Source organism: Podarcis pityusensis, assembly GCF_964106645.2.
Source record: "Podarcis pityusensis genome assembly, chromosome: 16".
Taxonomy (NCBI): Eukaryota; Metazoa; Chordata; class Lepidosauria; order Squamata; family Lacertidae; genus Podarcis; species Podarcis pityusensis.
Window position 1 is genome coordinate 16,839,915 of NC_138041.1, and position 19,738 is coordinate 16,859,652.

Below are 19,738 nucleotides of genomic sequence, written 5' to 3' on the forward strand. Positions count from 1 at the left end.
TTCACCAAATGTTTTGGACAACTCCCATGTGGCTGGGGCTAATGGGAATTGTGGTTCAAAACATCTGGGGAGCATTGGGTTGGCTTTGGGCTAGCCAGGTGGGAGCCATTAACTGGAGATGCTGGAGGCCAAACCTGGGACCTTCTGCACACCAAAACATGTGTGCTGCCACGGGCCTTTGTGCCTCCCCATGCCTTGTGAAGTCTTGCACAGAGACCTCTCTTGAGATATCATTCCCAGCCCTGCTGTGTAACCTTCTTTAACTAGGGATGCCAGTGACTGAAGCTAAGGCTGCCTCCATTGGGAATGAGGGAACCTGTGGCCCTCCCGATGTTGCTGGACTCCATCTCCCATCAGCCCCAGCCAGCAAGACCAATGATCAAGGATGGTGGGAGTTGGGTGTCCAACAACATGCGCAAGGCAGCAAGTTCCCCATCCTTGGCTTCCATGCAAAGCACATGCTCTAGCCTTGGGTGATGGGCATCATCTTATAAAGGGATGGGTAGCGATTCAGCACAGCTGCCAATGTTCACACTGGTCCCAAAGGTATGTGACACACCAAAAAGTTTTATTTAACAAAAAAATATCGTCAGAGTTGACACCAAAATAATAATAAAGTTAAGCCTTTTGAGGTCAAGAGCCACAACTGTAGAGCGAGAGGCGGTAAAAAAGTCCTTTGAGAGACGGCTGCTGCGCCCACTAGGAAACGAGGACCCCTGTGGAGCTGGCCTTGCCGCCTGACCCCTCAGCGCTGTCCTTGGAGGGAGCCTTCTGGTCGTCCTCGCCCATCAGTCGGATGTTGTGTTTTTCCCGGAACTCGTTCAGCTCCCGCCCTTTTGTCTGCAGCTGCTGGGTCAAGGTCTCGATGATCTTGTTGATCTGCAAACAGGGAAGGAGAGTCAGGACGGGAAAGATGGAACATTTTATCTGGGGAGCGGCAAATGAGGGCTCTGAGCTCCCCGACATCCTCCCAAGATCACTTTGCATTTATTTATCCATTTTAAAGGCATTTATAAACCGTCTTGACATTTCAAAAATCTCTTTTAAGAATTCTGTTGTGGGCAACCTTCCAGGAGCCACCTGCCAGGAGTGGGTGAAGCCAGAGTGAAAAGTGGGCAGCACAATGGATATGACTCTTCTCTTTATACAGTAGACTGAAAACACAAGAGACTTTTGACACCCACTCCATACATACAGTGGTGCCCCACAAGACGAATGCCTTGCAAGACGAAAAACTCGCTAGACGAAAGAGTTTTCCGTTTTTTGAGTCGTTCCGCAAGACGAATTTCCCTATGGGCTTGCTTTGCAAGACGAAACGTCTTGCGAGTTCTTGCGAGTTTGTTTCCTTTTTCTTAAAGCCGCTAAGCCGTTAATAGCCGCTAAGCCGCTAATAGCCGTGCTTCGCAAGACAAAAAAACCGCAAGACGAAGAGACTCGCGGAACGGATTAATTTCGTCTTGCGAGGCACCACTGTACCGTATTTTTCGCTCTATAGGACGCACTTTTTCCCCTCCAAAAATTAAGGGGAAATGTGTGTGCGTCCTATAGAGCGAATGCAGGCTGCGCGGCTAAGCCCAAAGCCAGAACAGGGAGACGGAGCGCTGCAGAGCGCTCCTTTTCGCTGTTCTAGCTTGGGATGGATGTGCGCAAAGTCTCTGCAGGGCAGCGGGGTGCCTTCACCCCGCTGCCCTGCAGAGGCTAGAAAGGCTGTTCCCAATCCAGAACAGTGAGACAGTCTTGCTGTTCTAGCTTGGGGATGGTAGCCGCCTGAAGCCTCCAGAGCGCAGCGGGAATGCACCTTGTTTTAGAGGGGGAGAACAATAAAAAAAAAATTTTCCCCCTGTTCTCCCCCTCCTATGTGTGTCCTATAGGGCGAAAAATATGGTATCTCTCTCCATCCTCCCTCCAGGCAGCAAAGAGGCATGAACAGGGTTCAAGGACACATTCCAGTCAGGCAAGAGCACTGGAGGAGGGCATGGAGCAGGGGGGGTGTAGCCCAGGAAGAGGCAACAGGGCCTGGTGTGAAAATACACATCTTAAGTGTCAAAGGCTAAAGTAAATAGAAGGCAGTCGGTTCCCCACTTTCCCCCCTCATGGAGCACTTGAAAATTGCTTGAGGATCTTGGTGGATTACTTAAATGATTTTTTCTGCCTGTTGTAGCAATTATAATTTACTGTGCTAGATGCTGTATGGTTTTCCTTTGTATTTTTACAGATGCACCATGGGCCATATGAATGAAGTTTTGGGGCCACTGGTGGGCCACAGACCACAGTCTGGGAACCTTCTGCTGTTTTCCAGCACCATCATTTAACACATCACTATCTAGAACAGCTCTTCCATACGCAATGCTACAACTCCCATCAGCGCCAGCCAGCATTGTGTTACGATGCAGTGGTTGATGGGAGCTGTACTGCAAAATATCTGGAGGGCAGAAGGGTGGCAAAGTTGATGGAACTGAGAGAAGGGGCTCACCTAAGGATCTTAGGGAGACATGATCTTTCAGGGAGCCTGGGCCCAAGTCATGACTGAGTTGTTTCCGAGCACAATTCAAAGTGTTGGTGCTGACCTTTAAAGCCCTAAACGGCCTTGGTCCTGTATACCTGAAGGAGCGTCTCCACCCCCATCGTTCAGCCCGGACATTGAGGTCCAGCACCGAGGTCCTTCTGGCGGTTCCCTCATTGCGAGAAGTGAGGTTACAGGGAACCAGACAGAGGGCCTTCTCGGTAGTGGCGCCCGCCCTGTGGAACGCCCTCCCTTCAGATGTGAAGGAATTAAGCAGCTATCTTCTTTTTAAAAGACATCTGAAGGCAGCCCTGTTTAGGGAAGTTTTTAATATTTAATGCTGTATTGTTTTTAACACGTGATTGGAAGCCGCCCAGAGTGGCTGGGGAAACTCAGCCAGATGGGCAGGGTATAAATAATAAATTATTATTAATTATTATTATTGTTTTCACATTCTCTCTGAGAATTTGGGTAGCAGTGGGAGCAGGAAAGAAAGATAACCAAGTTGCATAATGAAGAATCTCTACTCACACAAAAACACCTGGACATTTGATTACTTTTCACTTATTCTTCAGCAGTGGCCAAGAATGACAAATGGTGGCAAACAAAAGAATTGAAAACAGCATATATATATATATTAAAAACAAGTCATAAAATCATAGAATTGTAGAGTGGGAAGGGACCCTGTGGATCATCTAGTCCAACCCCTGCAATGCAGGAATATTTTGCCCAACGCTGGGCTTGAATTTATGACCCTGAGATTAAGAGTCTCAAACTCTACTGTGATCTACTGATGATAGACCAATATGTTTTATGTGAAGTTCATTAACTTCCACTCACACTATGGCCTTTGGTGAGTAAAAATCTGCAGCAGGCAAGCAGCTAGAGAAGGTCTTGTAAACTGCAAAAACGCTGGGTCTTACTTTTCTTTCTAGCCTTCAGATGCCAGAAATGACTATCAGTTATATATCATTAGCTTTCCTTATATATATGCACCTTATTATCAGTGAATTCAGTTGGCATACTTAGTTCCCTCCTTTTGCCTCACAACAACCCTGTGAGGTAGATTAGGCTTAGAGAAGGTGACCGACCCAAGGTGACTTACCCCCACTGAGTTTCATGGCTGAACAGGAATTCAAACCTAGGTCTCCCTAGTTTTAGCCATGATAACTAAAGGCAAGTATTGCTGAGGCTAATGGCATTCCCTGTTCCAAGGAGAAGCAGGGAGTCTGCCCACTGTCTGCAGAGGCATTACCTGCTCTTTGTTATTTTCCAAGGCTGGGAGAACTTCTTTCACAGTGCGTTCTACCAACACACCTCCCACCATCCGGTAACATTTCCTAGTAGGGTCCACTTCTCGGAGTGTTTCAATTACCAGCCTGCAAAGTGGAAGAAAGGCAGAATATCTTAGCATTGTACACCAGCTTATGATAAGGACAGTATCAAAGGATCTAGAAACACAGCCAGGAAGTATACTTGTGACCAACAGCCTCAAAACTGCAGGAAAAGACATGACACATCGCTGTGCTGCTATTTTATTATTTCCAAATCTAGCAGTCAAAACTCTGAATTGGGAGCACTTTCGTTCAAAGATGGAAGAAACAAGGCAAAGTTCACTGGGTGGTTCTGGGGAAGTTGTGAAGGGTATCAATGGCTACTAGCCATGATGGCTATGTTCGCCATTGGAGGCAGTTTGCCTCTGAGTAACACTTGCTGAGGTGCACAAGTAGGAAAAGGATTGTTGCATCTTGTTCCTGCTTAGAAGCTTCCCAGAGGCATCTGGTTGGCCATTGTGACAACAGGATGCTGGACTAGACCCCTCCCCCTTAGCCTGATCCACCAGCCAGACTCTTCTGATGTTTTTTCTCAATTCTATTTGCAAGGCTGCTTGCAAGAACAGAGAAAACTGCAAAACCACCAAGCAGCAATATCCAAAATTAGCAGGGGGAACAATGTTCAAATCCACTGCTTACTTGTGCTCATTCAGCTCCATCTCCAGCTCAGCTGCCTTTGAGGCTAGACCTCGCTGCTCCTGACGCAGACGGTTAAATCCAGCTACCACCTAGAAGGGGAGAAAGGTCAGTCACAGCAGGCAAGGGCTTGCACCAGCCACAACCAAGTTAGCATGGACACAGGGACTATTCACACTGGCCCTTGCTTTTACTTTCCCCACTCTCATACTTTAGATTATAAGGTTCCTTGGGGTTAGAAACCTGCCATGTTTTACTTGAATTGCCAACTGAGGCTGCAGTATACATCACAACCATTCCTACCTAAACCCTCCTGAATCACTGCTAAGGTGGAGTATTTTGCTCATGGATCTCTGGACTTTCAAATCATTCCATCCCACAGCCCTAGGGTTAGACCAACTGAGAAAAGAAAACGTGTACGCCATACCTAAGGGTGGTTTGTTTTGTTTTTTTTGGCAAGATAGTTTTTATTAATGTTCATCTTTAAACTGTTTAACATGGTTGCATTGAGATATACATTTACATTAGAGGATATGGCATGCAAAAATTATATAAAAATAAAGATTAAACAATAAACACTCAGAAAAGCATTTCTGAATATAGTAACAAAATTGTGTCAAAATATATATACCAAAATTATATTGGTACTGTTTTGCCATATGCCCCAGTATTTGTGTATACTGCATACAAATTGTCATGCTTCTTTGGGCTTCTTGCTAATTTTAATTTTTGTGTCACTCTTTCAAATAATGTTGTTTGACAAATTGCATAATACCATTGGTCCATAGTTAATAACTGTAATGATTACCATGTCCTAGCAATGGCTGTCCTTGCAGTGGCTAATAGATGTATTATGAGATCTTGTTTTTAATTTGCAACATATTGTGATTGTACAAGTCCTGGGGTCATGGGGGTTGTCTGCCTTGTGACAAAAGATATTTCTGTAAATAATTTTTCCAGAACTTTTCAATTTTTGGACACCCTCACCACATGTGTTGATATGTCCCTCTAATAGGACATCCTCTCTAACACGTGGGAGAAATGTTTGGTTTGTATGGCCTTTTAAACTGGAAAGGGAAGATTGTGGATGGTATTGTTTTTGTTTGTTACTATGTTATGCATTTCTTATGCTTTTATATTGTAAACCAGCCTGTGATCCTCAGATGAAGGGCAGTATAATACATATATACATACATACATACATACATAGTTAAAAAGGACATATTTGAACATTTCCCACCTGAATTTGCATTTCATTAATGGTAAGCAGTTGTCCATCTTTGTAAAAATTATTTCAGACAATACAATTGTGTGTTTTTTCAGGTATCTAACTGTATTATGGTCTCTATATTTATTTTTGAAAACTGGGTGGAACTGTAATGGAATAATGGGTGAGAGGCCTGGGACCAAAAACTTGAAAGTTGTGAATGTAAAGAGCAGATTTTTTAAAAAATGTATTACTTTTATAGGGACACCATTTACTTCTAAGTTCTTTAACCTGCTCCACTGAATTCCCTTATTGCCAAATATTATGTCTGTCATGTACTAAGTTGACATGTGTTTTATTAGCAGTTTAGATTTTGGAATCCCCATCCTCCAACAGTTCTGTGAACAAACAGCAAATTTTTTTAATGCATGGTTGGTCTGATTGAAATATGACTATGTTGTTTTCTTTGCCATTTGGACTTATGGGCTGGTGGAATAAGTATAATTTTAGTTTCGGCCAGTCAGTCCATGATAGAAAACTTCATTTTCTTCCAGCATCATATAACCATATTTATTGATTTCCATACTTTGCTATAATACGTTTAAATTACAGGTAACCTGAATGCCTAAGTAGCTGAAGCTTTTCCTTCCTATTGGGAGTCATATCTATGTTGTTTTAACCTGTCTTTTAATATTGTGCTTTAATATTGATATTGTTTTAATTGTTGCAATCCGTCCTAGGGCCTTGGGATGAAAGGTGGGTAAAAAATTGCAACAATGATGATGGTGGTGATTATTATTATTGTTATTAGGACTGCTCGGAGGAAAAGTTAAAAAGATTCCGAGTGTTTTTTCTCCACTACTACAACGTCCACAGGAGCGGCGCCACCCCTAATAACGGCACCCTTCGCTCTGCACATGCTCAGAAACCCTCCCGCAAAACACGCGGAGGCCAAAGCGGGCTACGGGTTCGGGCTGTTGGACGTCGTGACTTGACGCATCTCCTCCCGGGAAGGGGAACTCTGCACATGCTCAAAGGCACTCCCTTTCCTCGCCCCTCCCCGGTACCTGCTCCGCCGTCATGGCCTTGCCGGCGCCCCCAGCCGAAGCAGCAGCGCCGACGCCGCTGGGAGGAGCCGCCGGGCCACTTTTCGTCTTGCCGCTCTCCGCCATCTTCCTTCACCTGGCCAGGCCCTCGAGAGACATAAGGCCAGCCTAACAACGCCACAACTTCCGGAGCGAGAGAGGTCACTGCCTTCCCTCGTGACCGGAAGGTTCCCCGTTTCTGCTTCCGTCGACGCACTTTGGGGCTTTAATCTCCAGCCACCATATTTGTTAAGGGCACAGGTGAAACCCAGTAGAAGTGAGGAGCCCGAAGCTTGCGAGGACGACGCAGAATAAAGTCACAGATAAAGAAATGGTCATTAATTAAATTACCGAAAACATACGAACTTTATAGGTGGTGGTGGAGGTGGAGTCCTTTCTTATGTAATCCCAAAAGCGCCATTTTGCTTGAGGGCGCGGCTTTATCAAATCAGCACCATCTTTGTTGCGGGCTAGAAGTTCCTCGCGCAGCCCTTTTAAAAGCCATGATTTCTATTCGTTGGAGTCAGGAAGAGATAAAAAAGTGTAGAACTGCACATGGACTTCTCAGGCTGGAACATTTCCGAGTTTTCTTTGGAAATTTCTAGCGGGGTCAGAATTGCCAGTCGTTGATAGAAATCAATGGAGAAATTCAGGATTTTAAATATAACTGCGCTAGTTACAGCAAACGTGTTCAACAAACCGTCAAGCAAAAGGCAATCAGCCAACAGTGAGGCGCTCAAGCATTTTCTGACTCTGCATCTTATATCTTATTTAGTGTGTGGGGGGGGGGGTAGAATTAAAAATACTGTATATATTTTAAAGCGTTTTTCTGGGTGGGGGAGAGATCCCTGCCGATGTCAGAACACATATGTTAGCCCCATATTTGGGAGATGGACTGCGATTTTTAATTTATCATTGCTTTTTTAAATGTTTTACATAGTTGTTTTTACCAATATTTTTAAATTGTTTTACAGTATTCTTTTTCTAAACTGCTTTGAGGTATATAAGTTTTATTTAAAACAAAATACTTAAATCGAGTCTCACTCTTATATCCTCTCCCAGCCCAAATTCAGAGCTCAGTTGCATGCAGAACCTCACATGCAGACACTTTGCACTTTTAAATGTCTAAAAACTTTAAAGGTTTTCTAATCAGAATAAGAACTGAGGTAGAAGGAGGATGAGCTCCTGCCTTCCTTGTTGCTTTTTAGAATTATTATTTTCAAAAAGTTTAGCTGCTGTGCTCCCCAATCACTGCTATGTTAAAAATACTGGATTTCTCCACTGATCTCTGTGATGAACCTTCACACAAAAAAAAAACCATTTGTACAGACACCTGAAACTGGCCTCACTTGTCAATCTATACAGAGTATTAAGTCCAAGTAGAGATTTTTTTGCCCACCATTTTTAGTATGGGCTCCACTACGCAGAAGCACCATATTTGTTTGGGGACAGGTCTACTTCCGGACTGGACTTTCCCCCCTGGCTTTTAGGGGAGCAACGGCAGCTGCTGTCATTTTTTCCTTTTGCTCCATGTAATCACTGCGGGTGAATCTTTTGGAGGGGGAGTTTGTTAATGACTGTAATGGGGGAAAGAGAAAGTTGACTGTTACTTTTTGAACTATAAAATATTAGCTGGGAATTGGAAGGGTGAGATAAGGGGAGGGGAATTTAAAAGCAGCCCTGAGCAAAATGATGCAAGAGGCGTGAAAGAATAACTATAATATAATAAAAATAATATCAAGTAAACCTGATTTATGGAGGGAGGTGGGAAGAAGAAAGGGAAGTCCAGAGAGAACATACAGTAATTGGTTTTGCCCTGTGGAACTCCTTGCCCATGTATGGTGAAGGGTAATGATAGGGTTTGACACCTTATCCTTTTTATTTTTGTTTTAGATTTATTTGTTATCTTTAATTTCCAGGTTTTTTTAATCAGGCCCTTCTCTTGCCCTTTTAACTGCACCCATCCGTCAGGGATTCTTTAGTTGTGATTCCTGCATTGCAGGGGGTTTCCAACTGGATATGATTCCGTGATCCTGACACATAGGAACACTGGAAAGCTTTTCTCGGGGTTCCTCTGACAAATTTTAGCTGCAATGTCTATGTGTTGGCTTACTGTGAAAAAGCAGAGCCTGCTGGCTTTGGGTTAACTTTTCCCTGAGCAGAACCACCCTGAGATATTTTCCCAACCCACCTCGTATAAATATGTGATCTGAAAGGTGTGCTACAGGACCTTCAACATCTCCCCTGATGTGAGGGATACAAGGGTGCAGCTATCTGACTGTGCACCATTTCCTTGGCAACTGGACCAATGGGTCTTTCTCATCTCTTAAACTGATGGGGACTGAGCCTGCTTCTTAAATACTTCTGGTGCAAGGAATAGATGTCACTCAGAGCTCTGAGTCGCTTTCTCCTCTGTTTCTGCCCTTAGCCAGAAGTGGCTTCTGCAGACTCCCTGTCTGCGTAGGAGAAAAGCAGGCAAGGGGAGGCCCTCCCTCTGCTCATTTTCCAGCTCCAAATCACCCTCTTCTCTATTGCTTTCCTGCCTGTGAAAGAACAGATGAGGGAGACCCAGTATCTTTCCCCCTGAATCTGTGTATGACTGAAGGAACAAAGGAAAAAGGTTAGGCTGTCATATCCAGCTGGACTCATTTACTCTTAATTTACTCCTAAATTGCTTTTTAATACTTTTGTTTCATTCTTAAAAAATAAAATAATCAGAGGCAAGAAACACAAACCCCCTTATATCTAGGTGAATCCTGCAGTGTTCTGCTTTGTGGAACACTATTTTTCTCTCGCTGGTGGCTGGTGGGAGTTGTAGTTCAAAATAGCCAGAGGGCACCAGGTCAGGGAAGGCTGTTCTAGGTCCCCTTTGTGTTGGAGGCATCCATTTCCCAGATGCTTCGAAAGAAGATGTGTTTTTTCCCCATTGTCTCATCTAGGTTGAGAGCGGTGATCCAGAAGCCATTGCAAACACTTTGCCTCGCTGGTGGGAAGCCATTTGCAAGGATCCAAAGCCGAACCCGTGGCCACAGGTAATTGGCCTCTGAGAAGATGTAAGAACTGACAATGACATTTGTACATTTTAAGAGCTCAGGGTCTCTCCACCACTCTATACGCCTGAGAGGTAGTTTGGGCTGATACAGTACAGCCCCAGGAGATCAAGTAGCCTTCATGCTTGAGCAGGGATTTAAATATCAGAGCGTATTTGCACGAAACAAACCATAGTTAGTCAAACCAGCCTGTGCATGAGCTCAAACAGTCTCTACATTGCTCTTCCCTTTCTTGAGCAGGGAGACAAACCACAGAGTGGCTGGCTTAATGTGGTGCTTGTGTGGGTTTTCACAGTCGGTTCTGCTCTCTCCCCTGCTGCTCCAGATTCAGAGCCATGTCTACGGGGGGTGCAGGACCCCTGAAGCCCCTTATCGCCGTCTGCCAGATGACCTCCACTCCCGACAAAGCCCACAACTGGGCATCCTGCTCACAACTCGTCCGGGAGGCTGCCCAGAGGGGGGCCTGCGTCGTCTTCCTCCCAGAAGCCTTCGACTTCATTGGCAGCAGCGTGGAGGAGGCCCTGAGCCTAGCTGAGCCCTTGGAGGGAGACCACCTGCAGCGTTACGTCGGGCTGGCTAGGTAGGACTTGCTGGGGCTGCCCTGTGTGGATGTGGCAGGGCTTTGTCTGTGAGAGTGTGGCAGAGGCAATGGCCAGGCACTTGCAGGTAACCCCCCCTCAACCCCCCCCCCCCATTTCTCCTCTTTTGACAGGGAATGTGGTGTCTGGTTGTCCCTTGGAGGCTTCCATGAAAAAGGCAGTGATTGGGAGAGCACAGGAAGGATCTACAACTGCCACCTCCTCTTGGATCCCAAAGGTGACGAAATTGTCTTCGTATAGGATGCCTTCTCTCCCCAAACTGCCCAAATCTCCCTAAACCACTCCTTCCTTCCCTCCCTCTTTCTCGCAATCAGTTCTTCACTAACCAAATGGCACATTCATTTTCAATTTCATTTACAGTGGTACCTCGGGTTACATACACTTCAGGTTACAGACTCAGCTAACCCAGAAATAGTACCGTGGATTAAGAACTTTGCTTCAGGATGAGAACAGAAATCGTGCAGCGGCAGAGCAGCGGCAGCGGGAGGCCCCATTAGCTAAAGTGGTGCTTCAGGTTAAGAACAGTTTCAGGTTAAGAACAGACCTCCAGAACGAATTAAGTTCTTAACCCGAGGTACCACTGTATTCCATTTATATCCCACCTTTTCCTCCAAGGTGGCGTACATCCTTACAACAACTCTGTGAGGTAGCTTAGGCTGAGGGATGGTGACTGGCCACGCTGAGCGGGGATTTGAACCCGAGTTTCTCCCAGGTCTTAGTCTGACACGCTTATCTGCTACAGCATACTGGCTGTCTCATGCAACACTGGTGTCAGAAGAGCTCCCTCCTGAAACCAGCCAGCAGGGAAGGGATAGAAACACTGTGGCCTGCCTCTTCCTTTCAGCTTCCCTGCAGCTCCCATGGCTAGCCTCACTATGTTGATGCCTTAGCAGCCATGAAACTATAAGGACCACCGGCCCCCGCCTTCCGAATCTCCTAATCTTATCCTTCTCTCCTCGGGGAGGCTGGCCTCAGGAAGCCTGGTGGCTGCCTATCGGAAGACTCATCTTTTTGACGTAGAGATGGAGGGGCGAGTGTCCCTGAAGGAAAGCGCCTTCACCAACCCAGGCTCCAAGATAGTGGCTCCTGTGGAGACCCCGGTCGGAAAGGTACGTGCAAAATATTCCACAGACAGGTGTTGGTTACATCGTTTGAGACCAATAAGCTAAGCAAAGTTGAGTGCAAAGCGTGGTGGTGGTGTTTTTAATAAAAAAAAAATGTTTGTAATTAATCTGGAGTTTGGGATGAGCAGCGAGGTGGCCAAGTTTGCTGATGATCCCAGATGGTTCAGGATGGTTAAAATAAAGAGGGATGGTAAGGAGCTTCAAAAAAGATCTCTCCAAACTGGACAAAGGAGCATTAAAATGGCAAACGTAGTATATGCAGGTGCAGGCAGGACAGACAAGAGAAGGCACAGTACTTCATGATGCAGCACAGAGTTAAACTATGGAACTCCCTTCCACAGGAGGCAGTGCTGGGCATCAACTTGGATAGCTTCCAAAGAGGATTAGAACAAATCACGGAGGAGAAGGCTATCAACAGCTATGGGCCACAGTAGCTATACAGTCATACCTCATGTTATGTTTGCTTCAGGTTGAGCGTTTTCAGGTTGCGTCCTGCGGCGACCTGGAAGTACCGGAAAGGGTTACTTCCGGGTTTCGCCGCTCGTGCATGCGCAGACGCACAAAATGACGTCATGCGCAGAAGCGGCGAATCGCGACCCATGCAGACGCGGGTTGCATTCTGCTCATGTTGCAAACAGGCCTCCGGAACGGATCCGGTTCACAGACAGAGGTACCACTATATTTTACTTTCACTGTCAGAGGCAGTTTGTCTCTGAATGCCAGTTGCAGAGAATCACAGGTGGGGAGAAGTCTGCGCTCAGACTCCCTTGCTCTGGGGCTTCCCACTGGAGCATCTGATTGGGCATTGGGAGAGCAGGATGCTGAACTAGATGGCCCATAGGTCTGACCCTGCACCCAGGCACTTCTTATGTTCAGACTTATGTAGGCTGCCAAAGGCTCTTCCCCAACATAAAAATTTGGAATGATTGATTATTGTGGTCTACAGACTAAGATCAGGAAAATCAGAAATATAGATACAGTTACTATATAAATGAGGAGAATATAAGTGGGATGAAACTGGTGCTTTCTGCCACTGGCAGGTACAGGGCTGTCTTAAGCATATGCGGCGCCGGGGTGCAAAGATCCAGTGCTTACTAGCCTCCCCCTCTGTCCTCCGTCTCAGGTTGGTCTGGCCATCTGCTACGATCTCCGCTTCCCAGAAATATCTATCGCTCTGGCCCGGGAAGGGGCAGAGATTCTCACCTACCCATCAGCCTTCACTGTGACAACAGGCTCTGCCCACTGGGAGGTAAGTGGATCCAACATTACAGCGGTTGGGTGGGGTTCTTTCCAGGAAGCCTTTCAATTAGAGCAGGCATAGGCAAACTCAGCCCTCCAGATGTTTTGGGACAACAATTCCCATCATCCCTGACCACTGGTCCTGTTAGCTAGGGATCATGGGAGTTGTAGTCCCCAAAACATCCGGAGGGCCGGGTTTGCCTATGCCTGAATTAGAGGTTATGGGGGTTGAACCTGGAGCAAAGTGTGCCCTGTACCGAGCTATGAATGTGCCAACACACTTTTTGGAAATAGTAGCTCGTTGCCGTCACATAGGGCAGTTTGCCCATGCTCAGACAACCTTGTCCTAAGAAGAAACGCCTTTGTTCTCTTGCATTAGTGCAGCAAAAACGACAGTAGAAGGGAGGAGGAGACAGCATAACCCAACAAATAACATTGAACTTCTGCGTTTGAAATTCCTCAGTGAAGGACTTAAGTGCTCAAAAACATATTGGGCATCAAACTGTATCTTCTACCCCTTTGCTTCCTATTTCCCCTCCCTGCTCCTCCTGTTCTCCCACATCAGTGGTTCCCAAGCAGTTTTTGGCAGCTACCCCCTTGGTTCCATAAACCCATCCCCAGTGCCCCTTTTTACCCTATAAAAAGCATTATTCAGGATAGTGGTTTGCACGGCCCACTAAGGAAGGTAATAACACAATAAGATTCAAAAGATGAACAATTCATTGCACATTTATTCAAAATCCAGTTGAAACTATTTAGTTTAACAAACTTGACCCAGCAGTGAGATCTGCTTTTCAAGGTCTGGTAGCCATTTACACCCCCAGCGCCGCCCTAGACCCTTCCTGCCTCCTGACCTAAGTGTCCCTCTGATAGGTAATCCCATTGACCTCCTGGGGCCAGTACCGCCCACTTTGAGAACCATTGTCCTGAATCAACCTCTCTCAACCTGTTACCCTCCAAATGTTTTGAACTACAACTCCCAAAGAGTACCATTTTTGTTTTATTTTTTGGGTGGGGCAGCTGCCCTACAAGAGCAGGGGCCCTCTGAACCAGCTCAGAGGCACTCAAAGCCCTAGATTTCCGATAATGTAAGTTTACATGCTAGGGATAGTTAGAAAAAGGATTTGAAAACAAAACCATCACTACCATAATGCTGTTATACAAATCTGTGATGTGACTGCATGATAGCATTCTGGTTGCCTCGTCTGAAAAAGGGCAGTGCAGAGTTGGGAAGAACGTTCAGAAAAGGGCAGCCCAAATTATCAAGGGGGATGGAGTGACTCTGTTGGGGACATTTTGGTTTGGAGAAAGGTAAGAGGTGACGGGAATGAAAATTACACATTTGCATGGAGAAAGTAGACAGATTCCTTGCCCCCCAATAACACTAGAACTTGTGAACATCCAGTGAAGATGAACGCAGGAGGGTTAAGGACCAATAAAGTCCTTATTCACACAGCACATGGGTCAAACTATTGAACTCTCTCCTACAGGAGGCAGCAATGGTCACCAACATAGATGGCTTTAAAAGAGGGTTGCACAAATTCATGGAGCAGAGGGCTATTAATGGCTGCTTGCTAAGATTACTATGCTCGTCTCTAGACAGCAGTGCTTCCAAATACCAGTTGCTGGAAACTGCATGAGGGCAGAGGGCTCAGGCCACTGTGAGAATAGGAGGCTGGACTAGATGGTCCAGTGACCTGGATCCAGCAGGCTCTTAGCTTGTAATCAGAGTTGGAAAGAACCCAAATGCCTTAAGTCTTAAGACAAAAGATCAAAGATTATTCATGTATGCCACAGCTGCTGCAAGGACTTTGTTGGCCCAAAACTGGAAATCACAAGAAGTTTCTACCATTGCGGAGTGGCAGACGAAAATGATGGACTATGCGGAGTTAGCCAATTCGGGATCAGGACAATCAAAGATTCCAGGAAAATTGGAGTACATTTATGGTATATTTAAAGGATAATTGTAAAAACTTAAAGACTCTAGCAGGATTGAAGTAACTCCTACAACATAGGCAGGATGATTAAGATGTAAAAAGATAAAATACACGATAGGATGTGATAAGGGATACCAACTGAAGGGAGGGAGGGAAGTCCTAAGCTCGGCAGAATAAAAGGTTTATATGTTGACTAATGTATTGTAAGAATTAATGTGTAAAGAAAATAATAAAAAATTATTGGGGGGGGGGGAGGAAAGAACCCAAATGGTCGTCTGGCCCAACCCCCAATGCAGGAGTCAAAGCTCAAGAATCCCTGACAGATGGCCGTCCAACCTCTGTTCAAAAACCTCCAATGAAGGAGAAACCACCACGATCTGAAGTCATCTCTTCCACTGTTCGGATGTGTTATGTTCTCATGTTAAAATTTGCAGTGGGCGGAGACACCGCAGGCTCCACCCCTGACTCTTTTATACTCCTCCCTCCTCTGCAGGTGCTGCTGCGAGCTCGTGCTGTGGAGACCCAGTGCTACGTGGTCGCAGCTGCTCAGACAGGAAAGCACCACGCAAGCCGCACCTCCTATGGCCATGCCATGGTAGTGGATCCATGGGGCAGCGTCATTGCCCAGTGCCAGGAGGGGCCGGGCGTGTGCTACGCAGAGATCGACCTTGCCTACCTGCACCGCATCCGGCAGGAGATGCCAGTCTTCTCCCATCGCCGGGCCGACCTGTATGGCCAGGTGGCTGCTCAGAAGGGATTCCCATCCCCATGATTTGCTCGGGTGCTGCTGGACCAGCCTCCGGAACCTCTTAATCTTCTAATGACCTACCTGGGTGGATTTTCGCTCCCTCAACCAATTTGGCACTCCAGCAATTCTGCTAGAGAGTGGATGATAAGTAGAACGACTAAGAGAAATGTACCCGCTCTCCCAAGTGGATCCAGGAAAGGACACCTCGCCCCATAAGCCTGGTCTTTTATTCCACCTGGGAGGGTGCATTTGCTCAGATGAGCTCCAGTGAATCCTTTGCCCCTAAATTAGGGGTGGGGAATCTGCAAACCCCCAGATCCTGCTGGACCTAAATTCCCATCAGTTCCAGCCAGCGCGGAAAGATGAGAGATGCAGTCCAGGAACATTCAGAGAGTCAAAGTTTCCCGCCCTCTGACTGAAATAAATCTGTCCCTGCTGGATTCCCACACTTCTTCCCGTCACCTAAGAATCCATTTTTAAAAGGGTACAGTATTGGCCTCAGAACCCAGCTGGCTTCCAATAGGGTTCTGCCCCTTAGGCAAAGCGTGCTTTGCATTTAAGTTTTCATCTCTCTGCTGCTAAGAGTCAAGTATCACAACTCGCACACACGATGCAAACTTTTCGGATCACTTTATTTTGTGCTGAACATCATCCTTCCACTTGATTGCAACTTAGAGATGAGGAATAAGTTTTTAGCAAATAAATTTGTCACTTGCATGCATGATGCAAACTTGGAATATCTCTTTTTGTTTTGCATTTTCTGCACTTCTGGTAGTCACAGAGAGAGGCAAGGGCACTGGCACCTTGACCCTGACTGCTGGGATCTTGTTCAGCAACTCCTCCGAGGCAGCTTTACTTGAATTATTTTTCAAGATCTAGAAGCTTGGTTTTAAAAACAAACACAAGGTCAGGGTGCCCAGACACCTGCATCCTGTGGCCAAATCATAACTTTCTGCAGAGGGCTTTCCTTTTTTTGCATGTGCATTGTTAAAACCAATTTAAAGCTAATGATTTTAACTGTTTGTATTTTATCTTGTTAAGTTGCTAGGAGAATGGGGTTTGCTTTTGGTATAAGGTAGCTAACAAATGTAATAAATAATGTAATGGCTGTTCATGCGCAGTACTGCCACATGCACAGCTAAGCATAAAGTAGACACTCTGAAGCCTTTAATTATTTTTTAAAAAGTTATTTCACACAGCACATATTTAAACTATGGAACTCACTCCCACAAGAGGCAGTAGTTCTCACCAACTGGGATGGCTTTTAAAGATCGGACAAATTCATGGAGGACTGCTAGCTGTGATGGCTTTACTCTGTCTCCACAGTCAGAGGAAGAAAATGCTTCTGAACACCAGTTGCTCGAAATCACAGGGAGGGAGAAGGCTCTTGTGCGCATCTGCAGCTTGTTGGGTTTCCCACAGGCGTCTAGATGGCCACTGTGAGAACAGGATGCTGGACCAAATGGGTCACTGGCCTGATCCAGCAAGCTTGGCTTAGATTCTAATTAAATGCAACCCCCGCAAAAGGTGTTGCTGAATGGGAGCCAGCCATCAAGGTCCCCAAGCTTGGGTCCCCTTAGCTTCAGAAAAGTGGTCGCCAACAGCCACTTTTCCAAACTTCTCAATGCTAAATTTATCCACGAATTTATCTAATCCACTTTCAAAGCCATGTAGGTTGGTGGGCATCATTGCCTCCTAAGGCTGGAAGATCCATAGCTTAACTACGCACTGTGTGAAGAAGTCCATTCTTTCATCTGCCATGAATCTTCCAACATTCAGCATCATTGGGTGTCCACAAGTTGTAACGTTATGCAAGAGAGGGAGAAAAACCTTTGTGTCGCCTTTCTCCCTGCCATGCATAATTTTATAAGCTATAGTTGAACGACTGAGGCTGAAGAGTTACATTTCAAAAGATCTGGAGGGCACCCAGGTTAGCAAGAGCTAAATTCTAGCCAGTTGTAAATGGGTGTTTTAGTGCCCAGATTTGTATCATTTCCCCCCTGAAGTATTACCAGTGGGAAACCTCATTTAAATGAGCCTTGTTTCCTTGCAAATTCAAACAAAGGATGGAGAATTTGTGGCCTTCGTGTTGTTGGGACTCTGGGTCCCATCAGCCCCAGTACTGCCACTGGCCAGAACTGATGGGAACCCAGAGGTTAGCTTCCCGTGATTTAAAATAACCCAGGCTAGAGAACAGAATTGGGGCTTCATCCTTGCCCTCCCCGCTCTTTATTTTCTGTCCCCCAAAGCCACTGCCAGAAGTTTTTTGACCGGCTAGAATAATCTACACACGCAAAGGAAAATGGTATCTTCAGGAAAACAGAGGTATTGGGGTACCAGGGGAAGAAAAGCCGATGTAATCTGGGCATGAGCCACTAAAGGTTCATCCAACGCATGACGTTTTTGCCTCAACTGGAAGTTACCATTTTCTCTTGCACACACAGGTGAGCAAAGCACAGACCCCTGACAGTAGCAGCAACAAAAGGCAGAAGATTTTTATTATTATTATTCTGAGGAAAAACAAAGCTACACTGGGATTATGACCAGTTACACTGGAAGTTCCTTAAAAAAAAAAAACAGAAGTCACAGGTTTTACACAAATTTGTGCCAGATGTGTTTTGAAATGGGGAGTGTGTGTGCGTGTGAGTGAGTGAGTGAGGGGGGGTACACAAAGGATAGCGGCAGGGGCCCTTGCACACTTTGCCAAGATACCTTGTACAGTTGACCTTTTGCAAGCTTGCGTGCTCTGGATGTTGCAGGATTAACACTCCCATCGGGGCTAATGAGAGCTGTACTCCCACAACGTCTGAAAGATGCCAGCTTGGCAAAGGCGGTTGCAGAGCTTAAGAGACATTAGATACTTGCACATCAAGTGGAATATTTCCCAACCAATGCAGGATTAGATTTTGGCTCAATATCTGATTACACAATCCATCGAGTCGAGTGGCATAGCTTACCCTGGACTGTACCAACTTCAGGCTGAAACAAGGGTTGCTATGCAAGAGTGGCATGTCAAGGAGAAGACTAGGGCAAAATATCCTCTGCTTTCTTCCTATCATTAGCCTTTTCTTTTTAAAGGCTTTTTTTTGTCCTTTCTAGCCCTTTTCTCTCTGGTTTGGTTTTTTTAAAAGCAATTTACAGAATGCAAGGTAAGAGTTCTAGTTTCTTCTCCCCCCAATAAAACAAATATAAAGACCATGTCTTAAAGCTAAATCAACATGCCCTTTGTTTTTCTGTACATTAAAAAAAAAACCCAGTTGAAATGGTACAGCCCAAGGGTAAAGAGCAATGCCACTTGATTTTGCCTGCCAGTCAGATAAACCGCCCCACCATTGGAACGCTCCTGTTCATACATTTCTTAGATGGAGCCTTCTTGTTTGACTAGTAAGCCAGAAAAGAGAAACTTGAAGAGGAGTGTGGGGAAGTGAGTGAATACTACCATCTGTGCCATCTGAAAGAAATCTGAAAGATTATATTGCCTGGGTTGGGGGGAAATGATGCTGTTCAGAAGTTACAAGCTTTCTGGAATAGGCATCCAAAACCCAAGGGAAACACCACCATGGCTTGCCAAACTGATTTCACAATACGTACTTAGTGTAATCCAATGGAATCCCAAAAGCAGCATGTGTAACTCACCCAACGGAAACACAAAAATTCAGGAGCAAAACTTTAAAAAAAATTAAAGAAAAAAGAATAGATAATCCCTTTTAAAGAGTGACTTGGGATACTTGAGCAGGCTTCTTCCTACCAATACGTATGCATTTATAATAAAAAAAAATAATTGATTTCCCCCACTGACGGAGCCTAAGGAAGTCCCAATCTATCTCCTGGGGCAGGGAGTCACCCCATCTCAAGTTGCAGTCTTACCAAAACCTAACAGTGCATTTTAAGCCCACCTGCCCCACCCAACAATAAACCACCAGGGTCCTCTCTGCCCCCTGCACTGGGAATGTTCACCCCTCAATCCTCTCCCAGCAGCTCAAAAAAAGAGAGGGGGAAAAAGCTTATTTAATATAGGACAAGACACGGGAGGCAACTGCTGTGGTGCCCAGCACCACCTGAACAGAAGGCAAGAGCGGAAAGAGGAGCTGCCACACATCCCTTTTGCAGCCTTCCCAGGGGAGTAAGCCGAGAGCCAAGCCCAGATCGAGAAACTGGAGGATCACGTTCCTGGGGGAAAAAACACAAAATGGCAAAGGAGGTGGAAGGCTGGACTGCCTTGTCCTCCTGGCTCTGATCTGACACAGCCATTCGCAGCTGGAACAATCCCTTCCAC

The 19,738-nt window shown here is 45.8% G+C and overlaps 2 protein-coding genes across 9 annotated transcripts in view; one reads left to right on the top strand and one right to left on the bottom strand.

Moving 5' to 3' along the window:
- Window positions 1–547: 547 nt before the first annotated feature.
- The window catches only part of LOC308464739 (death effector domain-containing protein), a 32,338-nt gene continuing 13,147 nt past the window's right edge, over window positions 548–19,738 (bottom strand). Inside the window, exons 1-4 of one of the 2 annotated variants that reach the window (XM_080984307.1) lie at window positions 6,748–6,915; window positions 4,477–4,565; window positions 3,759–3,882; window positions 548–879 (exon numbers count right to left, since the gene is read on the bottom strand). In XM_080984307.1, the coding sequence (XP_080840433.1) occupies window positions 700–879; window positions 3,759–3,882; window positions 4,477–4,565; window positions 6,748–6,852 (498 nt within the window). In that variant the 5' untranslated portion in view covers window positions 6,853–6,915 and the 3' untranslated portion in view covers window positions 548–699. Of the gene's footprint in view, window positions 880–3,758; window positions 3,883–4,476; window positions 4,566–6,747; window positions 6,916–19,738 lie in introns of those variants that run through there. The other variant, XM_080984308.1, reaches the window with a different exon arrangement.
- NIT1 (nitrilase 1) lies at window positions 7,328–19,636 on the top strand. 7 transcript variants are annotated; one of them, XR_013980139.1, is made up of 8 exons: window positions 7,328–7,466; window positions 9,705–9,797; window positions 10,141–10,395; window positions 10,528–10,631; window positions 11,390–11,523; window positions 12,662–12,787; window positions 15,208–17,581; window positions 17,616–19,636. XR_013980139.1 is itself a non-coding variant. In XM_080984290.1 (7 exons), exons 1-7 carry the CDS (start codon window positions 7,405–7,407, stop codon window positions 15,484–15,486), a joined length of 1,053 nt encoding a protein of 350 aa, XP_080840416.1. In that variant the 5' UTR covers window positions 7,328–7,404; the 3' UTR covers window positions 15,487–19,636. The 7 variants fall into 7 exon arrangements, 6 of the variants coding, with proteins under 6 accessions (XP_080840416.1, XP_080840421.1, XP_080840418.1 ...); XM_080984290.1 differs by having other exon boundaries at window positions 15,208–19,636; XM_080984295.1 differs by lacking the exons at window positions 15,208–17,581; window positions 17,616–19,636 and adding an exon at window positions 14,575–14,959.